Source organism: Zalophus californianus, chromosome 3 (assembly GCF_009762305.2).
Source record: "Zalophus californianus isolate mZalCal1 chromosome 3, mZalCal1.pri.v2, whole genome shotgun sequence".
Taxonomy (NCBI): domain Eukaryota; kingdom Metazoa; phylum Chordata; class Mammalia; order Carnivora; family Otariidae; genus Zalophus; species Zalophus californianus.
The window spans coordinates 18,011,637-18,033,170 of NC_045597.1; the positions used below are offsets into that span (position 1 = coordinate 18,011,637).

At 34.9% G+C, this 21,534-nt stretch overlaps 1 protein-coding gene across 5 annotated transcripts in view; it reads right to left on the bottom strand.

The window, feature by feature from the left end:
- The window catches only part of GPC5 (glypican 5), a 1,342,862-nt gene that overhangs the window by 651,989 nt on the left and 669,339 nt on the right, over positions 1-21,534 (bottom strand). Inside the window, exons 8-9 of one of the 5 annotated variants that reach the window (XR_003519145.1) lie at positions 6,452-6,612; positions 4,152-4,285 (exon numbers count right to left, since the gene is read on the bottom strand). The exons of 1 other annotated variant lie outside the window; for it this stretch is intronic. Coding sequence is in view for 1 of the 4 variants with exons in the window: in XM_027589723.1 (XP_027445524.1) it covers positions 18,197-18,237 (41 nt within the window). In the remaining 3 variants the exon portion in view is untranslated. Of the gene's footprint in view, positions 1-4,151; positions 4,286-6,184; positions 6,284-6,451; positions 6,616-18,010; positions 18,238-21,534 lie in introns of those variants that run through there. 3 more of the 5 variants (XR_003519143.1, XR_003519144.1, XM_027589723.1) reach the window with 3 other exon arrangements.

A 21,534-nucleotide genomic window follows, 5' to 3' on the forward strand; every position in this document is an offset into this window, starting at 1 on the left:
AAATAAAAAAATAAAAAAAAAAAAAAAGCAGCTCTTATCCAGGCTGATGAGGACAGGCAGCCGCTGGTGACCGCACCGCATAACGTCCTATGAAGGACATGATGTACACATACATATGTCATATTATGTACCTGACAGTTCCTTCTCTGAATACTGTGATATTTCCAATGTGTTCTGTTCTTGGTAGTTCCAAATTTCAAGTTAACAAGTATGAAGTCTATAAGAAAATGGCAGGCTTGGGCGGGGGGAGGGGGTGGATATTTTACTAGTGTTTGGTATCCTTGGGACTTCAGAGAAGGGAATTGTGAGTGAAAAAGATGTTTATAAAGCATATCAGGAATCTGCGAGTGGAGGCGTTTAATGAACTCTGTGTGAGCAGCCTATCTGAGCCGTCCCCATTGCCGCCATCACCACTGTCTTCAGTACCGCTCACTTCCCGCGTCCTCAGCCTGCTCACCTTTGGTTGTACAATTCATGCTGTTTCCACTGCACAGTTTTCAGTATCTTAACATTTCCTGTACGGCAGGCCCACCCAAATAAATATTATTTTAACTTAGGATCAAGTCATGCACGATAGCACACTTTCTCCTATCTGAGGCTAGAAAGGAGAATGCCCCACTTTCACCCACTGCTGTCTCTGGCAACTGCGTGTCTCTGTCTCCGTGCTTTGTTTATCGGTAAGATGAGCTGCTGTTGATGTTGAAAGTTCTCCCAGTTACCCTGGGTCTGACGTGGATAAGGAGAGGAGAGGGCAAAGTTACAGCTTTGATGTTGGCATGTTGGAAAGTAGAAAACAGAATAGCTTAGCAGCTAGAGAAATGTTGCCTTTGGATCATGAACAGAAGGGCCAAAGCGAAAGTTTTATAAATAAAAGTGAAATTTCTCTAAGACTGAAATCTTTAGTGAGGCCACTTAGTTTTCAATAAAGTTTTCAGTTGGAGACTAATTCTCTTGTAGGGTTATAATTATATTTAAGAGCTGATTAAATATAGAACAATAAAAAACTAATCAAACCTCTGCTTCTCCCTCTTAAAAATCAGTTAAATTAAATTTTAAAATACATATTAAGCATATATATTTATATATTAAATGTTTTGTACATACAAATCTTCATTTCTATTCTTATTGCTATGTGAAAGTTGGTATATGCCTTTAAAATAAAACATTACCTCTCTAATTAAATCTTATAAAAATATCAGGAGCTATCAGCATAAGTGGTTGTAAAATTGATATTATTACTTCAAAAATTTTAGACAAACTATTTAATAATAGACATTACTACTTCATTGATAGTATATTATATAGTATTACTTTCATGAGATGGGGAATACATCTTTATTTCCAATAAATTCTATAAGAGAAATATACTTTGAAGATATTATTAATGAAAAGCAAAATTAAGTCTTCTCTAATTAGTTATTCATTATGCTTTCCTTGCTCCCTTGGCTCCTGCCCTACTGGCTCGCTCAGTCTCTGCAAGGCTCAGCGAGTCCATGCCTAAGGGTCTGTGCACAGACTCTGTCCTTCTCATCAAATGCTCATACTCTCCTTAAAAGCGATTGTTGAATCACACTGAATTTCCTTCTGAATCCAGAATGCCTGTGAGTACATAACAACTCTATGTTTACTGAATGAATCAGTGAATCAATGAAATTCTGAGATAAACTTAATGGCCAGGAAAACTTTTCAAAGGCAAATAAAAATTATCTTTATTGGAGGTGGTTCAAGATGGCGGCATAGGAAGTCCTGAACTTACCTCCTCCCACAGACACAATAAAACTCTAGCTACATATGCAACAATTCTCTCCGAAAAACTAGCTGAACAGCTCCTCCACAATAAAGGATAAAAGGACCACACTGAGACCGGCAGGAGTGGCAGAGGCATGGTCTCACCAAAAACCCAACCTCTGGTGTGGTAACGCCTATTTGGGAGGGATCTCACAAATACAGAGCCTCTCCCTGAGGACTGAAGGGTTTGTACCCCAAATCAGGCACCCCAACCCTTGGGATGTGCATGGGAGTGATGAGCCTCCAAAACACTTGGCTTTAGGATACCTGGCTGGCCCAGTCGGGAGAGCATGTGACTCTTGATCTTGGTGTTGTGAGTTTGAGCCCCGCACTGGGTGTAGAGATTACTTAAAAATAATAAAATCTCTAAACGAAACAAAACAAAACATTCAGCTTTGAAAACCAAGGGAGATACATCTAGGAGAACCAGAGAACTGTAGAGAATGAGGAGTCAGCTCTTAAAGGGCGGGTGCACAGACTTACTTGCCCCAGGACTCAACATAAAAGGAGCAGTTTGAAAAGCACCTAGAGTATAGGAGAAAGAGATGCATTTGCTAATCTTAAAGCATCTTCCAGAAGCCTGTTAGAACTCACTCCAGAGCCGGAGGCACTAGTGGGCACCATTTTTGCACTCCTCTGTAACTTGCTAGCACCATGGGCACACCCCACCGCATACTACTCCCAAGATCCTGCTCTAGCCACGGTTGAGGTCCTCACCCCTGTTCCCATAGTCCCACCAAAGCTGATAACTTTGTGCCTCCGAAGCCGGCAGTCTGGCATACCACCACTACTGCATTGCTCCTGTACCCCACCAAGGCCATGCACACACCCCACATAGGAACACCCCTTGAGCACCTGGCCCTGGTGGCCAGGGGGATTGTGTGTCAGGGCCCCACAGATTGGGAACAATAAGAGAGATAGTTCTTGGCAGGCTATCACCCCCAGGGCACTACACAGACAGCAGAATGAAACACAACCCCAGTCTTCCTCAGGGAAGACTATAGGCTTATCACACTTCCAGAGGCTACAAAAGTGTTCTCAAGGAACGTAGGCCAGGGGATGCCATCTTTGCGCTATCCCTTGGCCTCATTATAGCTTGCCAATACTTGCACAGAAGAGCTCATCTATTCATCTGAAGCCCCAATATTTGCAACTGTCACCAGATCACCTGGTCTGAAGGCCAGCAGGCTTTACAATTGTTGTCACACAGGACTGCATGCATTTGTATACCTTAAAATCTGCCGCCCGAGGGTCTAGCTCCCAATCAGCCTGAAACGAGGTGTTGACATTTATCCAGAGAAGGCATACCGATGACCAAGAGGCACATGAAAAGATGCTCAACATCATTAAAAATCAGGGAAAAGCAAATCAAAACCACAAGGAGATATCACCTTACACCTGCCAGAATGACTATTATCAAAAAGAACTAGCCAGTGTTGGCGAGGATGTGGAGAAAAGAGAACCCTTGTGCACCCTTGGTGGGAATGTAAATTGGTGCAGCCACTGTGGAAAACAGTATGGAGGTTTTAAATTTAAAAAATAAATTAAGAATAGAAATAACATATGATCCAGCAATTCTACTTCTGGGTACTTAACCAAAGAAAATGAAAATACTAAATCAAAAGGATATATGCACCCCTATGTTCATTGCAGCATTATTTACAATAGCCGAAATATGGAAACAACCTAAATGTACATCAACGGGTGGTTGGATAAAGAATGGTATATTTATTCAATGCAATACTATTCAGCCACATAAAAGAATGATAATTTGCTATTTGCAATGACATGGCTGGACCTATAGGGTATTAGGCTAAGTGAAATAAGTCAGACAGAGAAAGACCAATAGCATATGATTTCACTTTTACATGAAATCTAAAAAACAAAACAAACAAGCAAAACATAACTTATCGATACAGAGAACAAATTGGTGGTTTCCAGAAGGGAGGAGGTTGCAGAGGTTGCAAAATGGGAGAAGGTGATCAAGAGGTACCTACTTCCAGTTATAAAATGAATAAGTCATAGAGACCTAATGTGCAGCATTGTGACTACAGTCAATAATAATGTATTGTACATTTGAATGTTGCTAAGAGAGTAAATCTTAAAATTCTCACAAGGCAAAAGGCAAATTTTATAAATTTTGTAGGGCGACAATGTTAACTAGACTTAAGGTGGTGATTATTTAGCAATACAAACAAATTTCAAATCAATGTGGTGTACCTGAAACTAATATAATTTTACATATCAATTATACTTCAATAAAAAAGCTTCAGAACATAAAACAAATTAATTTTTAATGAAACAATTATTTTTATTAAATATAACATACTTTATTCAAATGAAGTACAATTGGTAGTTTGTTCCTCTAAGTTGTTCATTGAAACCCACTTGCCAGAGTTATGGCATTTTCTGTTTGCTTTATGTCCTATCATATTAGTTGTTAATTCTTACATCCTTCTTTTCTTCACCATGATCACTGACACAAGTAGATAGTGGCCTAAAGAACACAAAAGTAGGAATACGGTCTAGTTATTAAAGGCAGTGGATTTGTCCTCAAACAGATTTGGATTTAAATACCACAGTTGAACACTTGTCTGGCAACAGGAGCAAATTAATGTTAGTTTTTTTAACATTTGGAGCCAATATACTCTAATGATTATTTTAAAGATTAAATAATGAGTATAAACCCAATAAATACAATACACTTTTCATAGTGCCTGATTTAATTTTTTTGTTTAATCTTCTTTTGTAAGTTTATAATCCTGTCTTGTTATTTAATTTCAAGCGCTGAGCATGACCAACAGTAAATTGAGAAAACATGTATTTTTTGTCTGTATGTAGATTATAGTTCAAAAATATTTACTACATAAGAAAATGCATAGACAGATCTTAATATCAAATTATATTGCAATATTCATTTACATTGAAGGGCCATGCAATCTTATGACTTGGTTTTCAGATGCATTTTCAATTATCATTCTTCCTAAATTATCCTTAATGCAATACCATGTCCACACGTCTATAGCAGAGATCTTTATTAGTCTACTAATGCTTCTCTGATTTAAGCTTTAGAATTTTCAATGATAACTATCCTAAGATAAGCTTATTTTTTCCTGATAATACATGTCTTTGAATATGTGCCCCGTTAGCTATTGTCATGACCCTAAAATCACTTTCTTTCTCACTCTACCTCAGATTTTGAGGAAATGGCCCTAAAGACCACATTGTTGGAGAAAGACTATTAAATAAAGTGAGATCTAACAGGGAAGCCCATAGTAGGTCAGAAAGAGCCTTGTATATGCCCTCTGCTAATCCTTTATACACTTAGGTTTTATTTTTTCTATTCTCTTCCCTAATGAATACCTGTATTACCATGCCATCATGTGTAGCTTCAGGCTACAGCAAACTGAAACTGATTTCTAAATTCCTAAGACGCATATCCCACCATGACCACTATGCAATTTCTGAATGAGGATACTGTTCTTCTGTAAGGAAATGTGCAAGAGCTTTGTCAGGCAGGTTCGAGGCAGTGGAATGAGCCTTGAACTTGAATCATGAGATCTCTCTTGGTATCCTGGCCTCTTTTAACTTGCTCAGGGACTTCAGAGACTTGTTCTAACTTTTCTTTTTCCTCACCCGCAAATAATGAATCATCATACCTAGACTACCATGGTGACAGTATCAGGATTCGGTAGGTTTCTATATGGCAATGTCTGCCATGCACATTGCACCCATTGCCTGAACCCGCAATGTGCTGAGCGTGGCTCTCAAGTCAGATAGAGATCTGTGAGTTCCATCTCAACCACCCGTGATGAGCTGGGTGAAATCAGGTGAGGTGCTTCAACTCTCTGAACATCAGATTTGGTAGGTTTTTTGTTTTTGTTTTTGTTTTTTACTTGTAAAATGAGGATAATTATCTCTACCTTATAGGGTTTATGAAAATAGATTGCCATAAAGAAGTAATGGTAGTCAGATGGACTCCATTAACTAGAGTTACCTATAGCAAGATATGGAATGCAAATTTGGGTAAACAGGTTGAAGATAAGGAACTTCTAGTTAAAATGTTTTCAGCCCAATTAAACCTTGATACTAAAAACCATTATGCAAATAGCCAGGTTTTTAAATTATATTCAGCTTATAATTTACCCATTCTGGAGTATATCTTGCTGAATATGAATTTTTTAATTTGGAGAATATCTTAATAAAACTACAGAGTCATAAATATTAAAATGCTTCACATGGTTTTCATAGCCTAAGCAAACGTTTATAATTAGATTAGACACAATGTGCCTGCATGACTGCTTTCTGAAGTACTACGTCTCAGTTAAAGAGCATGGATCATGGCACTACCTGGACAGGAGGGGACTCTTCCTATCCCCTGACAGCCCCTGATGTGTTAGGAGACAGCAAGTCAATGCGGAGCAGGGTTGTTACATACAGGAGTGTAGGGTTATATGTTTCTGGGATGCCCCCCAAGAAAGCAGGTGGTCAGCACCTAGTAGAACGATAAGCAAATGTTATCTAAAGATTATACTTAAAAAAAATGTACATTTTTCCTAATGCAAAGACTAAAACCTTTGTTACAAAAGTAACATAAGAAAATTGGTAACCCTTGTTACAAAAGTAACATAAGAAAACTAACATAAGAAAATTGGTCTCTTACTCTTTCCATTCCTCTAGTCTTTCTTCCTTTTATTCATCCAGCAGAGTTATATTAAGTTTCCGATGAGTTTTTCTGTGGGCCAGTCACTGAGTTCACCGCGGTGCTAAACATCGGAAATTCAAACAGAATGGTATTTCTCTTACTCTTAAAATGCATGCGGTCTGCTAAGAAGAAAGAGATAAGCAAAAGTAGAGTAATACATCATTACCTGGGTAATAAAAAGCTGTCCAGTCTATAAGGGGAGCATAAGGAATGGAGTGGCTACTCCCCCTGGCCAGGAAAAGGCTCTCAAAACAGAAGGCAGTGGAGATACCAGAAGCATCTGAAAGAATGAGGCGGCTGTGGAGCAAAGCTGACCAAGGAGAGCCCTCCAGACCCGCTTACAGGAAATAGCCAACTCCTCAAGACTCAGAGAGCCGTGTCTAGAGCAGCTGGGTTAATTCACATAGAATGATAATAAAATGGCATAAAATTCCATTTCAGAGTTTAAATACAACCATTCTCAAAGTGGATTTTAGCCTATCAATCAAATCCATAGTTGAAGAAACCTCACTTACCTATTATTCAATGTAGGAAACTGTATCCAATATAGGTTTCAACCTTTACCGTTAGTTACATATCCATAATAAAATGAATACTAGTTACTGTTTCATGGTACTCTAGATAATTTGTATTTTATTAATATAAGTGTAAATATGCTACTTTGGTTCCATCTTAAATTATGAAACAGTAAATTTTATTTTTAATAGAGAAAGGAAATATTTATCTTATTTCAATGTACAAATGGGTAGGTAGATATCAAATTAATAATATTCTTTAAATTTCCATAGGAGTGTAATATACAATATATTTTTAATAAGCTCTCAAAATTTCATGATTACAGTGTCAGATAAACTTATTTCAGAGTTAGAAAAGTAATAATGGAATATGTGTATATTTGTCATGCAAACATAAATTTACTTGTTGTAATGTATGGTCTACATTTCAGTAATCTGTAATCCCATGCCAGGACATAGAAATAAAATTAATCTAAAATGAAATTTTTTTTGTATTATTCCCAGACCAACTAAAATTAATGAACCTTGTTCTCACCTTTAGATATCTAATTTCATAATTACCAAGTGCTTCAATTAAGCAACACTTTTCCTTCCACATTTAAAACTAAAAATAAACTAACCTCATATTACTGAACATTATATTATTTTAAGATCATTAGAAAAAAGAACTGTGGAAAAGGAATGACCACTGTTACTATGTACTGTTAAATTTACTTATAAAATCCACTCCATGAAATAGTGAATGATCCCTTTAAACAATGAGCTCCATGTGTCTTTTTAGTTTGTTTTGCTTTGTCTTATTTTGCTTTTATTTTATATCCTCATTTATTGTCACGCACTTACCGAATACGAATGAAACAGCTTAGTGAAAATCAAAGGTACAAAAGAAATACATAAAATAAAGGCTTCTTTTCTCTTTCTCCTCCTTTCCCTTTACTTTTTCTCTGTTAGGTGCCATTTTTACTCTCAACTCTGACAATTAATTAATAGCGGGCTTGTTCAAAGCTGTGATTTTAGCAAAGTAACTTCCTCCTATTGTATTTCTTTAAAGATAATCCATTGGAACCTCTTTTAGCTGTCAATAAGTCTTCAAGGCCTCCTTTCTTTCCTCTTGTCATCAGCAAGTGATACATTTAGAGCTACATGGGAGCCCATCGAAATTCTCGCCAGGAAAAAAAAATGAACTTTTTGATATTATATATGCTACTAGTAATTTTTAAGAGCCCTGTTCTCTCACAATAGAGATTTCAGCAGTAGCAACTGACTGATATATCTATTTGCATCAGACTGAAATGGGAGAAAGGAGAAAAATATGCCAAAGTAGGCACTGCCCTACATACCACCATATGATTAAATGGGTTTTAGAACACAGCTAGTTACCATAGTAGGAGTTTCATGTTAAAAAAGTAAATAAAAAGTCAGCCACACAATTTGTGGTTAGAAGAAGAAAAAAATCTTGAGGGGAGCAAAGAAGACTTTATTTCGCATTCAGTCATAATGTTCTTTGTATGAGTAATTAAGCCTGAGAATATTGTACTGAACAATGATGATAGAAATTAATAGATTCTAAATGAAGTATTTTCCTTTTATTCTCAACAGCTGTTCATTTTTACTTAATGTGCACATCTTTTCCCCAAAAAGAGAAAAGTAAAATTATTCTTTAGGAAATTAATCACATGCGTCTCATTATGTCAAATAAAATGTTCTAAAACCTAGCATCTTCTTTAAATGGAGAATAATCTCTTCACTGCACCCGCCTCAGAATCTCATCAATGAGGAGTGCAGTGCCACCTTCTGGTAGAGAGCGGGATCGCTTTTCTCTGTCTAGAGAATCTCCTGGACCGTTGGAATCCAAATGTGGAAATGTATATAGTAACGTAAAGAAACGGTATTCTTAAGCATGTATACTTCTTTATTATAATGGCACAGTGGGTTGAAATTTAGTCCCCTGCGAACATGGTTTGATGTATAGTTAGCTTAAAATATTTCTGAGGTTTTTTTTTTAATAGGAAACAATCACTATGTCAAACTCAACAAGCCTTAGCGATTTCCTATGTTAAAAGATAGCAAATGAGTAATTTGTTTTTAAAAACGTATGAGACAAAGGAATATAACTTTCAAGATGTAACAAACATTAGCGCCTACTGCATTACATTTTAGAGTTGCATGTGTCTAAGGGCGCCTCGGTGGCTCAGTCGTTAAGTGCCTGCCTTCAGCTCAGGTCATGATCCCAGAGTCCTGGGATCAAACCCCCCATTGGGCTCCCCGCTCAGCGGGAGGCCTGCTTCTCCCTCTCCCACTACCCCTGCTTGTGGTCCTGCTCTCGCTCTCTGTCAAATAAATAAATAAAATCTTTTAAAAAAAATAAGGTTGAATGTGTTGCTTTAAATTGGGGTGGTGATTTCTTCATTTAAAATAATACAGGTTACATGGAGAGTTTGCATACATACTGAGTGAACAGTTTTGGAAGTTCATGTTTATATAATATGTACATGAGGATTTTCCATTGAAATATGCTTAATGTATACATTATTTCATTTAATTTTCATAACAACCAATGAAGCATTTTATTCTAGACGAGGGAATTGAGATTCAAACTGGACAAGTTTCCTGTCCTAGATGATTCAGTGAGTGGTGATGAGTCAGAATTCAAACCCAGAACAATTAGGATTTTAATGAGTTTTCTATAAGCACTTCCCTCAATTCACTGAATATCCAAAAATGTGTTCTACCAAGAGCCCAAAGGTTTAATTTGCTTAAGTTTTCCCCAGCATTCATGTTTACTTCCTCATACCAAAAATATTCAACCAATTAACTCTTAGCAAATATACTGTATGTGATTATAGAAAACTGTATATTGTATAACATGTATTTCCATAAAATTTATTCATTTTACATATATGTTATACATAACGTATTATATAGGTATATATGATGGCTACTAAAAGGTCTAGATAGATTGATAAAGTTTTCACATGAATTTAACTCAGGTTTTCCTCAGAAATCCCAGGTATTATACTATATGCAATGGTAATGACAATATTCTTTGAATTGGTTCTTTACCAAATTTCACAGCTTTGATGCCAAAATTATCAAAATACTTATTAGGGATTCACACTCACAATGTCTTGATTTAAAATGATTAGAAACTATAAAATATCTATAAAAAATTTAGAAGATAATTGCTACCAGAATGATTTTCCTTTAAAGGTCAATTTTCTGGCTATATTATCTTCAAAAGCAACTCTGTTAGGATCTGGCATTTTTTGAAATATAGCTTCCTTTGAGCCCTCTATTTTACATTAATTTTTAAGTAGTATCTGATTATACTGCTTACATTTAACCTTAAGTTAATATTTCATTACTGCTCAAAGCTCTGTTATTATATTTTCTCTCTGAATATTTCTCCTTAATTGAATCACTACTAGCATTCAGTATTCATATATTTTGAGCTGAAAAATATCATCATGAAGTAAAAATAAGACAATGCTTGCTTTACTTATTCCTTTCCAAATTTCATTGAGAACCTAATAATATTTGCATCTTACCATTTGTATTAAACTATTTACATGGGTAATCAATGAGCATATCCTAATCTGGTTACAACACAGTAGTATAAGCTAATTGGCAGTAATATAGAACAATTTGTCAACTTTAAAATGTCAATTTAACTTGGAGTTATACTATTTATGTTTTGTTTTACTGAAGTTAAATTTATTTTATTAAACCAAAATAGTACATCAAAAACTAATGATGTAATGTATGGTGATTAGCATAACATAATAAAATAAAAAAAGAATAAAAATAAACCAAAATCATCAGATCATTTGCCATTTTGATAAACGCACCTAGGTCTAACGAGCCCCAGCTCTGTGAAGTTGAAAAATAACACATTTCTTATTATTGGGGTGAAAACTGGCATTTGCTTTTGAAAACTCTCTAAATATGCTTTTTATCAACAAGATGACCATTTTGTTTCTTTCTCTGGAGAACTCAGGCATTGCCCCTAGTAGTTCACAAGACTGTGAAAATATATCTTACTACGTTTAAGAGAATTGATACTAATTATTTTAAGCTAGAGATCGGGTAGTTGATACCTAACCCCACACCACCTTGGGGATCAAAATCATTGTGTTCACTTTTATGCATATTACCAACTTAAAAGGAAAAATTTCCACACGCTTACTAAGGGGATAACAAAATCAAATATTGTGTTTTAGCCCACCAGCTCTGGCCAAGTGAAGCTGATAAATGTTCCTGAACATTGAGTGAACCTATCCTTTCAGATACTTGTTATATCAAACTAAGGATTGTTTTCCAACGAATGAACAATGGGACCTGATATAACCAACAGTGTTACAGATCTATGAACTCATAGATCGTACTGCAAGTCTCCAATACTTAATTTACAAAATCACCGTGAACTCCTTTTCTCTTGCATTTAAAAATCCCTGATTTTTCCCCATCAGCAAATTACTCAGTGAATTTCTTCATTGGTGTATTCCCTCGCCAGGCACATTAAGAGACTCGCCAGGCACGTTAAGAGACTCGGCTTTGTACATTTCTTGTTTAGCTCTGGTAGTCTTTGTTTCATTGTATTAAAATCATTGTGTGTTAAGTTTCTCATTAGTTATCAGGAAGAGAATAAATGAAGATATCAACTTTTAGAATTGGAAGGCACCTTAGAAATCACAGACACCCTCTTGTAATAATACAATAGATTAAGGTGAGGTAAGCTCTCCTACAATACATATCTAAATATGTTTAATAAAAATAAAACAAAAACTCTTTTAAATGCATAGCTGAGTTTTCAACAACAACAACAACAACAACAACAACAAAAAGAATCCTTAGTTTTCCTAAAAGAAGAAGGAATTTAAATCTGGGATGACAAATGTTCACTCTATCACTGGGGCTGCCTTGGTTGGTGAAGATAAGGGTGGAGGATAGCTCTTCGTTATTTAAAGGCTCAATTTTAATGCAAAGGCAGATGCTAAAGCTTCAGATCTGAGGATAAAGCAAAATGTGGAAAATGAGAGCATTCCACAAAGTTAGGACCCTCAGGGGGCTGTATTTGCAAAGACTGGTCTTTAAAATGTCTACCCAGTGGCTCATGAAAAAATTTTAAAAATGTTGTATTCTCCTGGGCTCTGGAAAAAGTCATTTTTTTCCTGAGATTTTGAAGGAGCTTAAGTATTCAACTAATGCAATTTTTAAAATTTTATTATATTATGTTAATCACTATACATTACATCATTAGTTTTTGATGTAGTGTTCCATGATTCTTTGTTTGCATATAACACCCAGTGCTCCATTCAGTACGTGCCCTCTTTAACACCCATCACCAGGCCAACCCATCCCCCACTCCCTCCCCTCTAGAACCCTCAGTTTGTTTCTCAGAGTCCACAGTCTCTCATGGTTCGTCTCCCCCTCCAATTTCCCCCCCCCTTCATTTTCCCTTCCTACTATCTTCTTTTTTTTTTTTAAATATAATGTATTATTTGTTTCAGAGGTACAGGTCTGTGATTCAACAGTCTTACACAATTCATAGCACTCACCATAGCACATACCCTCGCCAGTGTCTATCACCCAGCCACCCCATCCCTCCCACCCCCCACCACTCCAGCAACACTCAGTTTGTTTCCTGAGATTAAGAATTCCTCATATCAGTGAGATCATATGATACATGTCTTTCTCTGATTGACTTATTTCGCTTGGCATAATACCCTCCAGTTCCATCCACATCATTGCAAATGGCAAGATTTCATTCCTTTTGATGGCTGCATAATATTCCATTGTATATAGATACCACATCTTCTTTATCCATTCATCTGTCGATGGACATTTTGGCTCTTTCCATAGTTTGGCTATTGTGGACATTGCTGCTATAAACATCGGGGTGCACGTACCCCTTCGGATCACTACATTTGTATCTTTGGGGTAAATACCCAGTAGGGCAATTGCTGGGCTGTATGGTAGCTCTATTTTCAACTTTTTGAAGAACCTCCAGACGCACCAGCTTGCGTTCCCACCAACAGTGTAGGAGGGTTCCCCTTCTCCGCATCCCCACCAACCTCTGTTATTTCCTGACTTGTTAATTTTAGCCGTTCTGACTGGTGTGAGGTGGTAACTCACTGAAGTTTTGATTTGGATTTCCCTGATTCCGAGAGATGTGGAGCACTTTTTCATGTCTGTTGGCCATTTGGATGTCTTCTTTGGAAAAATGTCTGTTCATGTCTTCTGCCCATTTCTTGATTGGATTATTTGTTCTTTGGGTGTTGAGTTTGATAAGTTCTTTATAGATTTTGGATACTAGCCCTTTATCTGATATGCATTTGCAAATATCTTCTCCCATTCTGTTGGTTGTCTTTTGGCTTTGTTGACTGTTTCTTTTGCTGTGCAAAAGCTTTTTATCTTGATGAAGTCCCAATAGTTCATTTTTGCCCTTGCTTCCCTTGCCTTTGGCAATGTTTCTAGGAAGAAGTTGCTGTGGCTGAGGTGGAAGAGGTTGCTGCCTGTGTTCTCCTCTAGGATTTTGATGGACTCCTGTCTCACATTTAGGTCTTCAAACCATTTTGAGTCTATTTTTGTGTATGGTGTAAGGAAATGGTCCAGTTTCATTCTTCTGCATGTGGCTGTCCAATTTTCCCAACACCATTTGTTGAAGAGACTTTTTTTTATTCTTTTTTATTTTATTATGTTATGTTAACCACCATACATTACATCATTAGTTTTTGATGTAGTGTTCCATGATTCATTGTTTGCATATATCACCCAGTGCTCCATTCAGTACGTGCCCTCTTTAATACCCATCACCAGGCTAACCCATTCCCCCCACCCCCCTCCCCTCTAGAACCCTCAGTTTGTTTCTCAGAGTCCATAGTCTCTGTCTTTTTTCCATTGGACATTCTTTCCTGCTTTGTCAAAGATTAGTTGACCGTAGAGTTGAGGGTCCATTTCTGGGCTCTCTATTCTGTTCCATTGATTTATGGGTCTGTTTTTGTGCCAGTACCATACTGTCTTGATGATTACAGCTTTGTAATAGAGCTTGAAGTCTGGAATTGTGATGCCACCAGCTTTTGCAATTTTGATGTTCAAATTTATACCACATGGATATATGTAACAAAATGAGAGGTTTCCCATGGAGTTCTGAAATAAGCTAACATAATCGTTATACACTGTCTTATACTAAAGGCAATCCCAATAAAACAAAACAAAGATAAGTTTGCAATAAAAATAATACACCACAAACACAAACAGCACACAAAATGAGAAACAAGATGAGAGCCACACAAATTTGAGATAATAGAGTGAAAATGTGATAGAAAATATAAACAGTTTTGTTTACAATGATTAAGATTGAAGTTTTATAAATTACTTTAAAAATATGATTTAAACTAATATTGTCAGAGGTTGGACTAAAACACTGTATTAGACAAGGTCAAAGAGAAAATTAGTAAACTGAGTGATATATATGAGGAAATTACACAGATTGTATCATGTTATTTTTAAAAACTGACACATCATGGTGACTAAAATCATAAGGGATTTACAAATAAATAGAAAAGAATGTCCCTGACATTTATAAAGAATATCATAAACTTCATTGAAAATGATAAAATTAGACCTAAGTGGAGAAATACATCATATTTATGTTGAACTAATATGATAAGGAGGGTATCACTTCTCAATTAATCTGCAAATTCATTGCAATAGAAATAAAGTTTCTGAGAGTGTTTTCACAGATTTTAATCTTAAAATTCATATATGTTATCCAAAATTGACAATAATATTTAAAAAATATAAATAGAGGATAAACTCTATTATAATACCATTTTTAAAGCACTATAATAATTAAATCAGAATGACATTAGTACAAGGTTAATGGTTAGACTAAAGAGAAACATTCACTTATATGGGACTACTATTTAACAAATGAAACACTATAAGTCTGAAAGAAAATAACAGATTAATTTATGAATGGTGCCAAGACTGTGAATATCTATATGGAAAAAGAAAAAAATTGGAACTCTATCTAGTAATAGCCAAATACATTAATTCTGATTAGTTGAAAGATTAATTAAAAAAACATTTTTTAGGAAAAATTAATAAAATATAGAAAAACATCTTTATGACAGCAGAATAAGAAATATTTCTTAAGTATTATTATATATGTATATATTTAAGCCAAACATTTATATATGATACATATATGTGTGTGTGTATATATATATGTATGTGTGTGTGTGTATATATATATATTTATATGCCATGGAGGAAATTATTAATAAAGTTAAACTCAAACTAAAAATCTCTGCCTAAAAAAACACTCTTGTCCAAAAAAGATAAAAAGATATGCCCCTGATGGGAAGTAAATATAGTCAAACCATACAATTCAGAAAGGAATAATATCCATAATGTACAGTGAGTTATGAAAATTAATAGAAAAAATGAAAAATACATAGGCACCTAACAGGCAACAAAACATGAATAAACTAATGAGAAGATGCTCAACTTCAATATTACTTTGAAAAATGCAAACTAAAATAAAAATGAGATTTCTTAAATCTGTTTTAATCCATTTTAATCCATTTCAGCAACAATTAATTATGATGATATCAAATAAGGGCAAAGATATGCAAAGATCTGCTCCTGGTAGAAGTATAAATCAGCACAAGCTCTCTGGAGGGTAATTAAGAAATACACAGTAAAGAAAATTATACTTTCTATCATTTACCTTAAACTTATTATGATATACCTCCAAAAAGGAATGGGTTCAAAGCTCAGTGAGTTATTTATAAAAGGAAAAATATGGGAGGAATGGGAAAGGAAAACATGGTTTATTTGAACCTTTTAATACTACAGAGAAGCTGAAATAAGTGATCCTATATATTGACATGAATAACAAAAAAACAGTGCTGCTGCAAAAAATATAAGTAATGATAACAGTATGTAAATATTGAAACAAAATTAAGTTTATGTATTTGGCATGGTTTATTCATATTTTGGTTTTATGTAGTCAAAACATCAATATCCTGGGAATGATCTACAACCCCTCAAGTTTGGAGGCTACTTCTACAAGAATTAAGGACACAAGTGATCAGAAGTAGAGCTTTAGCTGTATGTGCCAATTTTATTTCTTTGAAAGCCCGAGAGAAAGAAAGCAACATTGGGAGAAAACAAACAAATAAACAAACAAAACACCTCTGTTTACCTCAGTTCTGGGTATTAAATTATTTTCTGTGTTTTGTGTGTGTTTGAAATATTCCATAGTTTACATTTTAAACATTAAAAAATGGAAGAAAGAAGATTCTAAAGACAAACTTCTCATGTTATAGAGAAGTAAATGATGTCTAGAGAAAGAAAGATACACCTAATTTCACAGAAAGAGGACAGGTTAGACCAGAATCCAGCCCAGGGAAAAATGGCCCAAATGTTCCCAAAGGATGGAATGCTGTCTTTGGTGTTGTGCATTTTCTGCTTCTAAGTTTCAAATTGCAAAGAGAGAGCTGTCAGGGGGCGCCTGGGTGGCTCAGTTGGTTAAGCGACTGCCTTCGGCTCAGGTCATGATCCTGGAGTCCCGGGATCGAGTCCCACATCGGGCTTCCTGCTCGGCAGGGAGTCTGCTTCTCCCTCTGACCCTCTTCCCTCTTGTGCTTTCTATCTCTCATTCTCTCTCTCTCTCAAATAAATAAATAAAATCTTTAAAAAAGAGAGAGAGAGAGAGCTGTCAGGTCTTAGAGTCAAGAACAGCGTTGTCAAATCCTCTCATATTCTTCCTTGAGGTGCCTAACCTCCTGCAAGATGTAATAAGTGACTATAAATCTGAGTCCACTTCATATGAAATCAAAGAGGTTAAGAGGGAGAAAATTTTGGGAAGAGTTGCTATGTGTGCTCCTAACAACTCTAATAGAAATAAGCCAAACATATGGCAACAGGTCTGTTTATAAAGTACAGAGCTTGAGGGACCTAGGAGTAAGTACTTTATCGACACCTGAGATGTCTAAAGGGTAGAGAGCTGTACAATAGAAATATAATGCAAACCACTATGTAATTTACAATTTTCTGTAGTGAAATGTAGTCAATTTAAAATAAAATAAACAGGTGAATTTTTTTTTACCCAATATATTAAAAATATTGCCATTTTAACATGTCATAATTATTAATGAGGTGTTTTACATTATTTTTCCATTAGAAGTTTATACAATCTGATGTGTATTTTACACCTGTAGACTTTCTCAATTTAGACTAGCTACATTTGAGGTGCTCAATAGGATATGGCTAGTGACTGCTATATTGGACAACAGAGGGTTAGAGTAAATAGAAGCTTCTTCAATCTGTCTAGAAAAGGTAAAATGGGCTGATTGGAAACTTAGTGCACTTCCAACAATGGTCAACAAAAACATGTGTTTTCCAAAATTAGATGTGGACCCTACAGAAAGGAGGTTTGGAGTCTTCCTATAAAGGGATCCCATGCAAGAGATCTTGCTTACACTTGGAGAGAGCAGGATATCGGATCAGAAGCCAAGACAACCATATATGTAGTCTGCAGAAAGGAAGCACTGCTAGGTCAAGGGAGAAGGAAAGCTTCTTTTGGGAGTGTTTGGGAATTTCCAGGGAGGGCAAAAGGTCTCTATGCAAAGGAATTCTGCTGTACTGGAAGACCTGTCCCCAGCTGATAACCTATCACTGATCTACTTTCTGCTCCAACTCTGGGAAAGAGCCAGAATATCTGCAAGGGAGTGGAAGACAAGGTGGATGGAACTAAGCAAAAAAGTGAAGCTGACTTTATACTCTCTTATCCCACCCTAGGCTTCCAAGTTGGGTCAGGCTCATGCAGGGAGACAGAAGCTTACACGGGATGAGAGTTTAAGTTTTGATTACCAAACTGGTCAAGAGTTACTGATTATTAGGCTGGACTAGAATTTAAGATCAAAATAAAACACAACTTGCTTATTTTTTAAATGTGTCTGGAAAGGTTATGGTGAAAAACATGTTCACAAAGTGAGTTTAATAAGTAGTAAGAACAAAGTTGATATTTGCTTACACTGTGCCAATGACACTCTGTTCAATAAACAATTTTACCTACATTAAAACTGTAATAAAAACAAAATACACTTATATGTAACATAAAACAAACATTAACACATTAACTACTTTTCCCAGGAATGTACGTTTTAGCTTGAAATTATATTTTCTTCTGCCATCTTTGCTTCAATGATGAGTACCCTGAGGGCACAAAAGTAAATGTTAAAATGTTTACCATTTGCAATTATGGATGATAATCATGATTTTGTTAATACAGGGAACCCCCCAAAATTATATGACTATTTTATTAATTAAAAATATACATTAAGTACAACATTGGCATTACATATAATCTTAAACTTTTGTGTTCACTTAAATCAATTCATTATGCTCATCAGATGACTTTATAAGTAAATATTAACATTGAATTTAGTAATTCAATTTATATTAATAAAACATTTATTTTTCAGTTTAAGAATTGGGGTTATTCTTTATTGTTTGAAAACAATGGATTCTATTTTGAACATTCTTTTGAAAATCACTGATCTAATTTTTAGACAAATGCAGTAAGTTTTTCAGTTTGGCTGCATCTGGGCCACACCTACATTCCTACCTGAGTTATATTCTTCCATTGCCTTCGAAGTATGTATAGAACCATTACAATATAGATATAAGGAAGTTATACTTAAGGTAAACCTCTTTCCAAATTAATTATATAGCATACTTCAAAATGATCATTTTTGAATTTCCCTATTCTTTTGGATTATTCATCCCCTGAACCTTTCTGCAACAAAATGCCTGAAATGTTAAATGACTATGAAGAAAAAACCCTATTTCTCAACCCAGTTCTCGACACTCAGATTCTTCGCAAGCACGAATTTCTCTTGATAACTGTAATTCTACCCCTTGATTCTCAGTACAAATCTACCTCAAATATTCACTGTTCCCCAAGTATTCTAAGCTCTTATTGCACATCATGCTTAAGGTAGGATAACATCTTTCTATTTTAATTTAATCCATTGACTCTATATGACCCATCTCAAGTTCATTTTCATCGTTTTGCCTTCCTCTATATTCACACAGCATAATTTTACATTTTGGAGAAACAATGGGACACAAATATAAAGCATCAAGCTTTGGAATGAATCAGGGAATCTGACCTCCTACCTCTGCTAAGTCATCTATTTGTTGTATTTTCCTGGATAAGTAATTCTTAGGGCTTCATAAAAATAAAAAATAAAAAAGGTCTACCTTTAAAATCCTGGTACTATACATTTTCTCATCACTTACATAAGCTACACATATAAATTTTACACATTAATACTTTAAAAAGTTACTCCAGCAAAACTGCACTATTATAAGAAAAAAATCTTTTGTAGCACTCAGCATAGCACATAGCAATGATCCATGTATTCAAAAGCATTAATTATCTAGCACATCAAGAGGGAAATTGTATTTATTTGTTTGCTTGATTGAATTCATTCATTAGTTAGACTTTCCCCAAACACAAAATACTTTCTAAGAATAAATTAAAAGCTGTGGTACTTGGTCTAAGTTTAGTTTACTCAGTAACAAGAAATTATGTGCTGTGGGTCTTATTATTAACATTTTTTTTAAAGTTCATTTCAGTTGTATCTTTTTTCCCCTCTAACCAGGATTACTTAGTAAAACTTTAAAAGCTTAATTAGTTATTGTGAACTATTGGCACAGAGTAGAAGCACACAGCCAGGCTATCTGTAGCAAGCAGAGATGAACTGTTTTTGACAAGTGATGTTCAGATAGGTCTGGAGTTTAACAAAACAATTCATACATAGCTTTAGTAGCTGAAGGAAGATAGTACTTTACATGTACTTTTTTCCTCATTATAAAAGAAATGCCTGTTCATTGTGAACAATTAGAAAGTAGAGATAAGAAAATTAAAATCATTTGTAATCATAATACCTAAAAGATAACCACTGGTAATATTTCGTGAACTTACTTCTATTCTTTGTATAAATACACACACATACACAAAGAGAAAATTAGACTCAAATTATTGATGCAATAGCTTTACTTTTTTTTTAGTTTTACTAATTATTATTTTCCCATGTCTTAAAATATAATTTTATAGTGTAGTTAATTTCCTGTGCTACAACCTAACAGTTGAAGATGAGACCAAAAAACAGCCAATTTAGTTGTTAGTATTAATCAAAAGAGATTTAACCTTGCTGCAAAGATCAGGTTTACTGTGGGGCTTTCTCAACCAAACCTCTTGTTTTCATACATAAGCAGGGTGCCCTGAGTCACCACGTGGAGAAAAGCTAACAGCTAATTAGGAAGACTTGTCTTGGACACTGAAAAATAAGCTCTAAGACAGGATATACACTTGGGCATATTAGTTAGAGCAGTTTAGGTGACCTCAACTGAAAGAATATGGAATCAGTAAAAACCTGGCCTATGATTCAAATCTAAGGCCATACTTAAAATTTGTTTCTCCACACTAAAAACTGTAATAAAATATATGGATAGAATTTTGTTTAAATTTAGTCTTGTAATATCTTTCCCCATCTAAAATTTAGCCAAATTCACTTATACTTTTCCATTTTCCCTTTAAGGTTTCCAACTTTAACATTTGTTTGTTTAATCTATACACATATTAATTCGCTATAAAAATTCAATCTTCCCAAAGGCCAGAATAAAAAGTACTATGATCACATAAATCATCAGAGTCAAATCTTTAAGAGCATATAATCAATCTGAAGAAAAGAATTCTAGGCTCTGAATATTTGTCTCTTGGATATGAGATCTGTCAACATTACCTGATGGTAGGAAAAATCTATTTGAGCCAAAGATGAGCCAAACTCATTTGGAAACAGTTCCAATAGAAAACCAAGGTATTATCCTTTTTTCCTTTTTTTTTATTATTTTTTTTTAAATGATGGGTCATATGTAGATGCTTTTCTTTTTCTCCAGAGCTAGATTAGAAATTTGGGCCCCAAATGCCAAATCTGTCTCATTTTACTTCTAGAGAAACTATTAATTACTCACTATATAAGGATAAAAAGACATTCATCAACAAGTGTAGTCATTTAACTAGAATACATTTTGGGCTTAATTTAAAGTTCAAGTAGTCTGTGGTAGAACACTTTCTTAAAGACAGAATAAATTAGTTTGTTTAAAAGAAAACTTGAAATTCTTATCCTAGTAGCAGTACAGACCCAAAATGCAAATTAGCTCATATTAGTTCAGGAATTAGCTACTGTTGATATACAGTATTAACACATTTCAAAGACTACTTGACATATACATAATGCACACACATATATATATAAAGAGAATACTATGTATTCATCATAAATTACCAATACTATATATCACAAACTACTATATTACCAGTATTCATTTATATATATGTTATGTATATGTGTCCGTGTGTGTATGTGGTGTGTGTGTGTGTGTGTGTGTATATATATATATATATGTAATGTATTGAACTTGTGGTCCACAAAATCTATATAT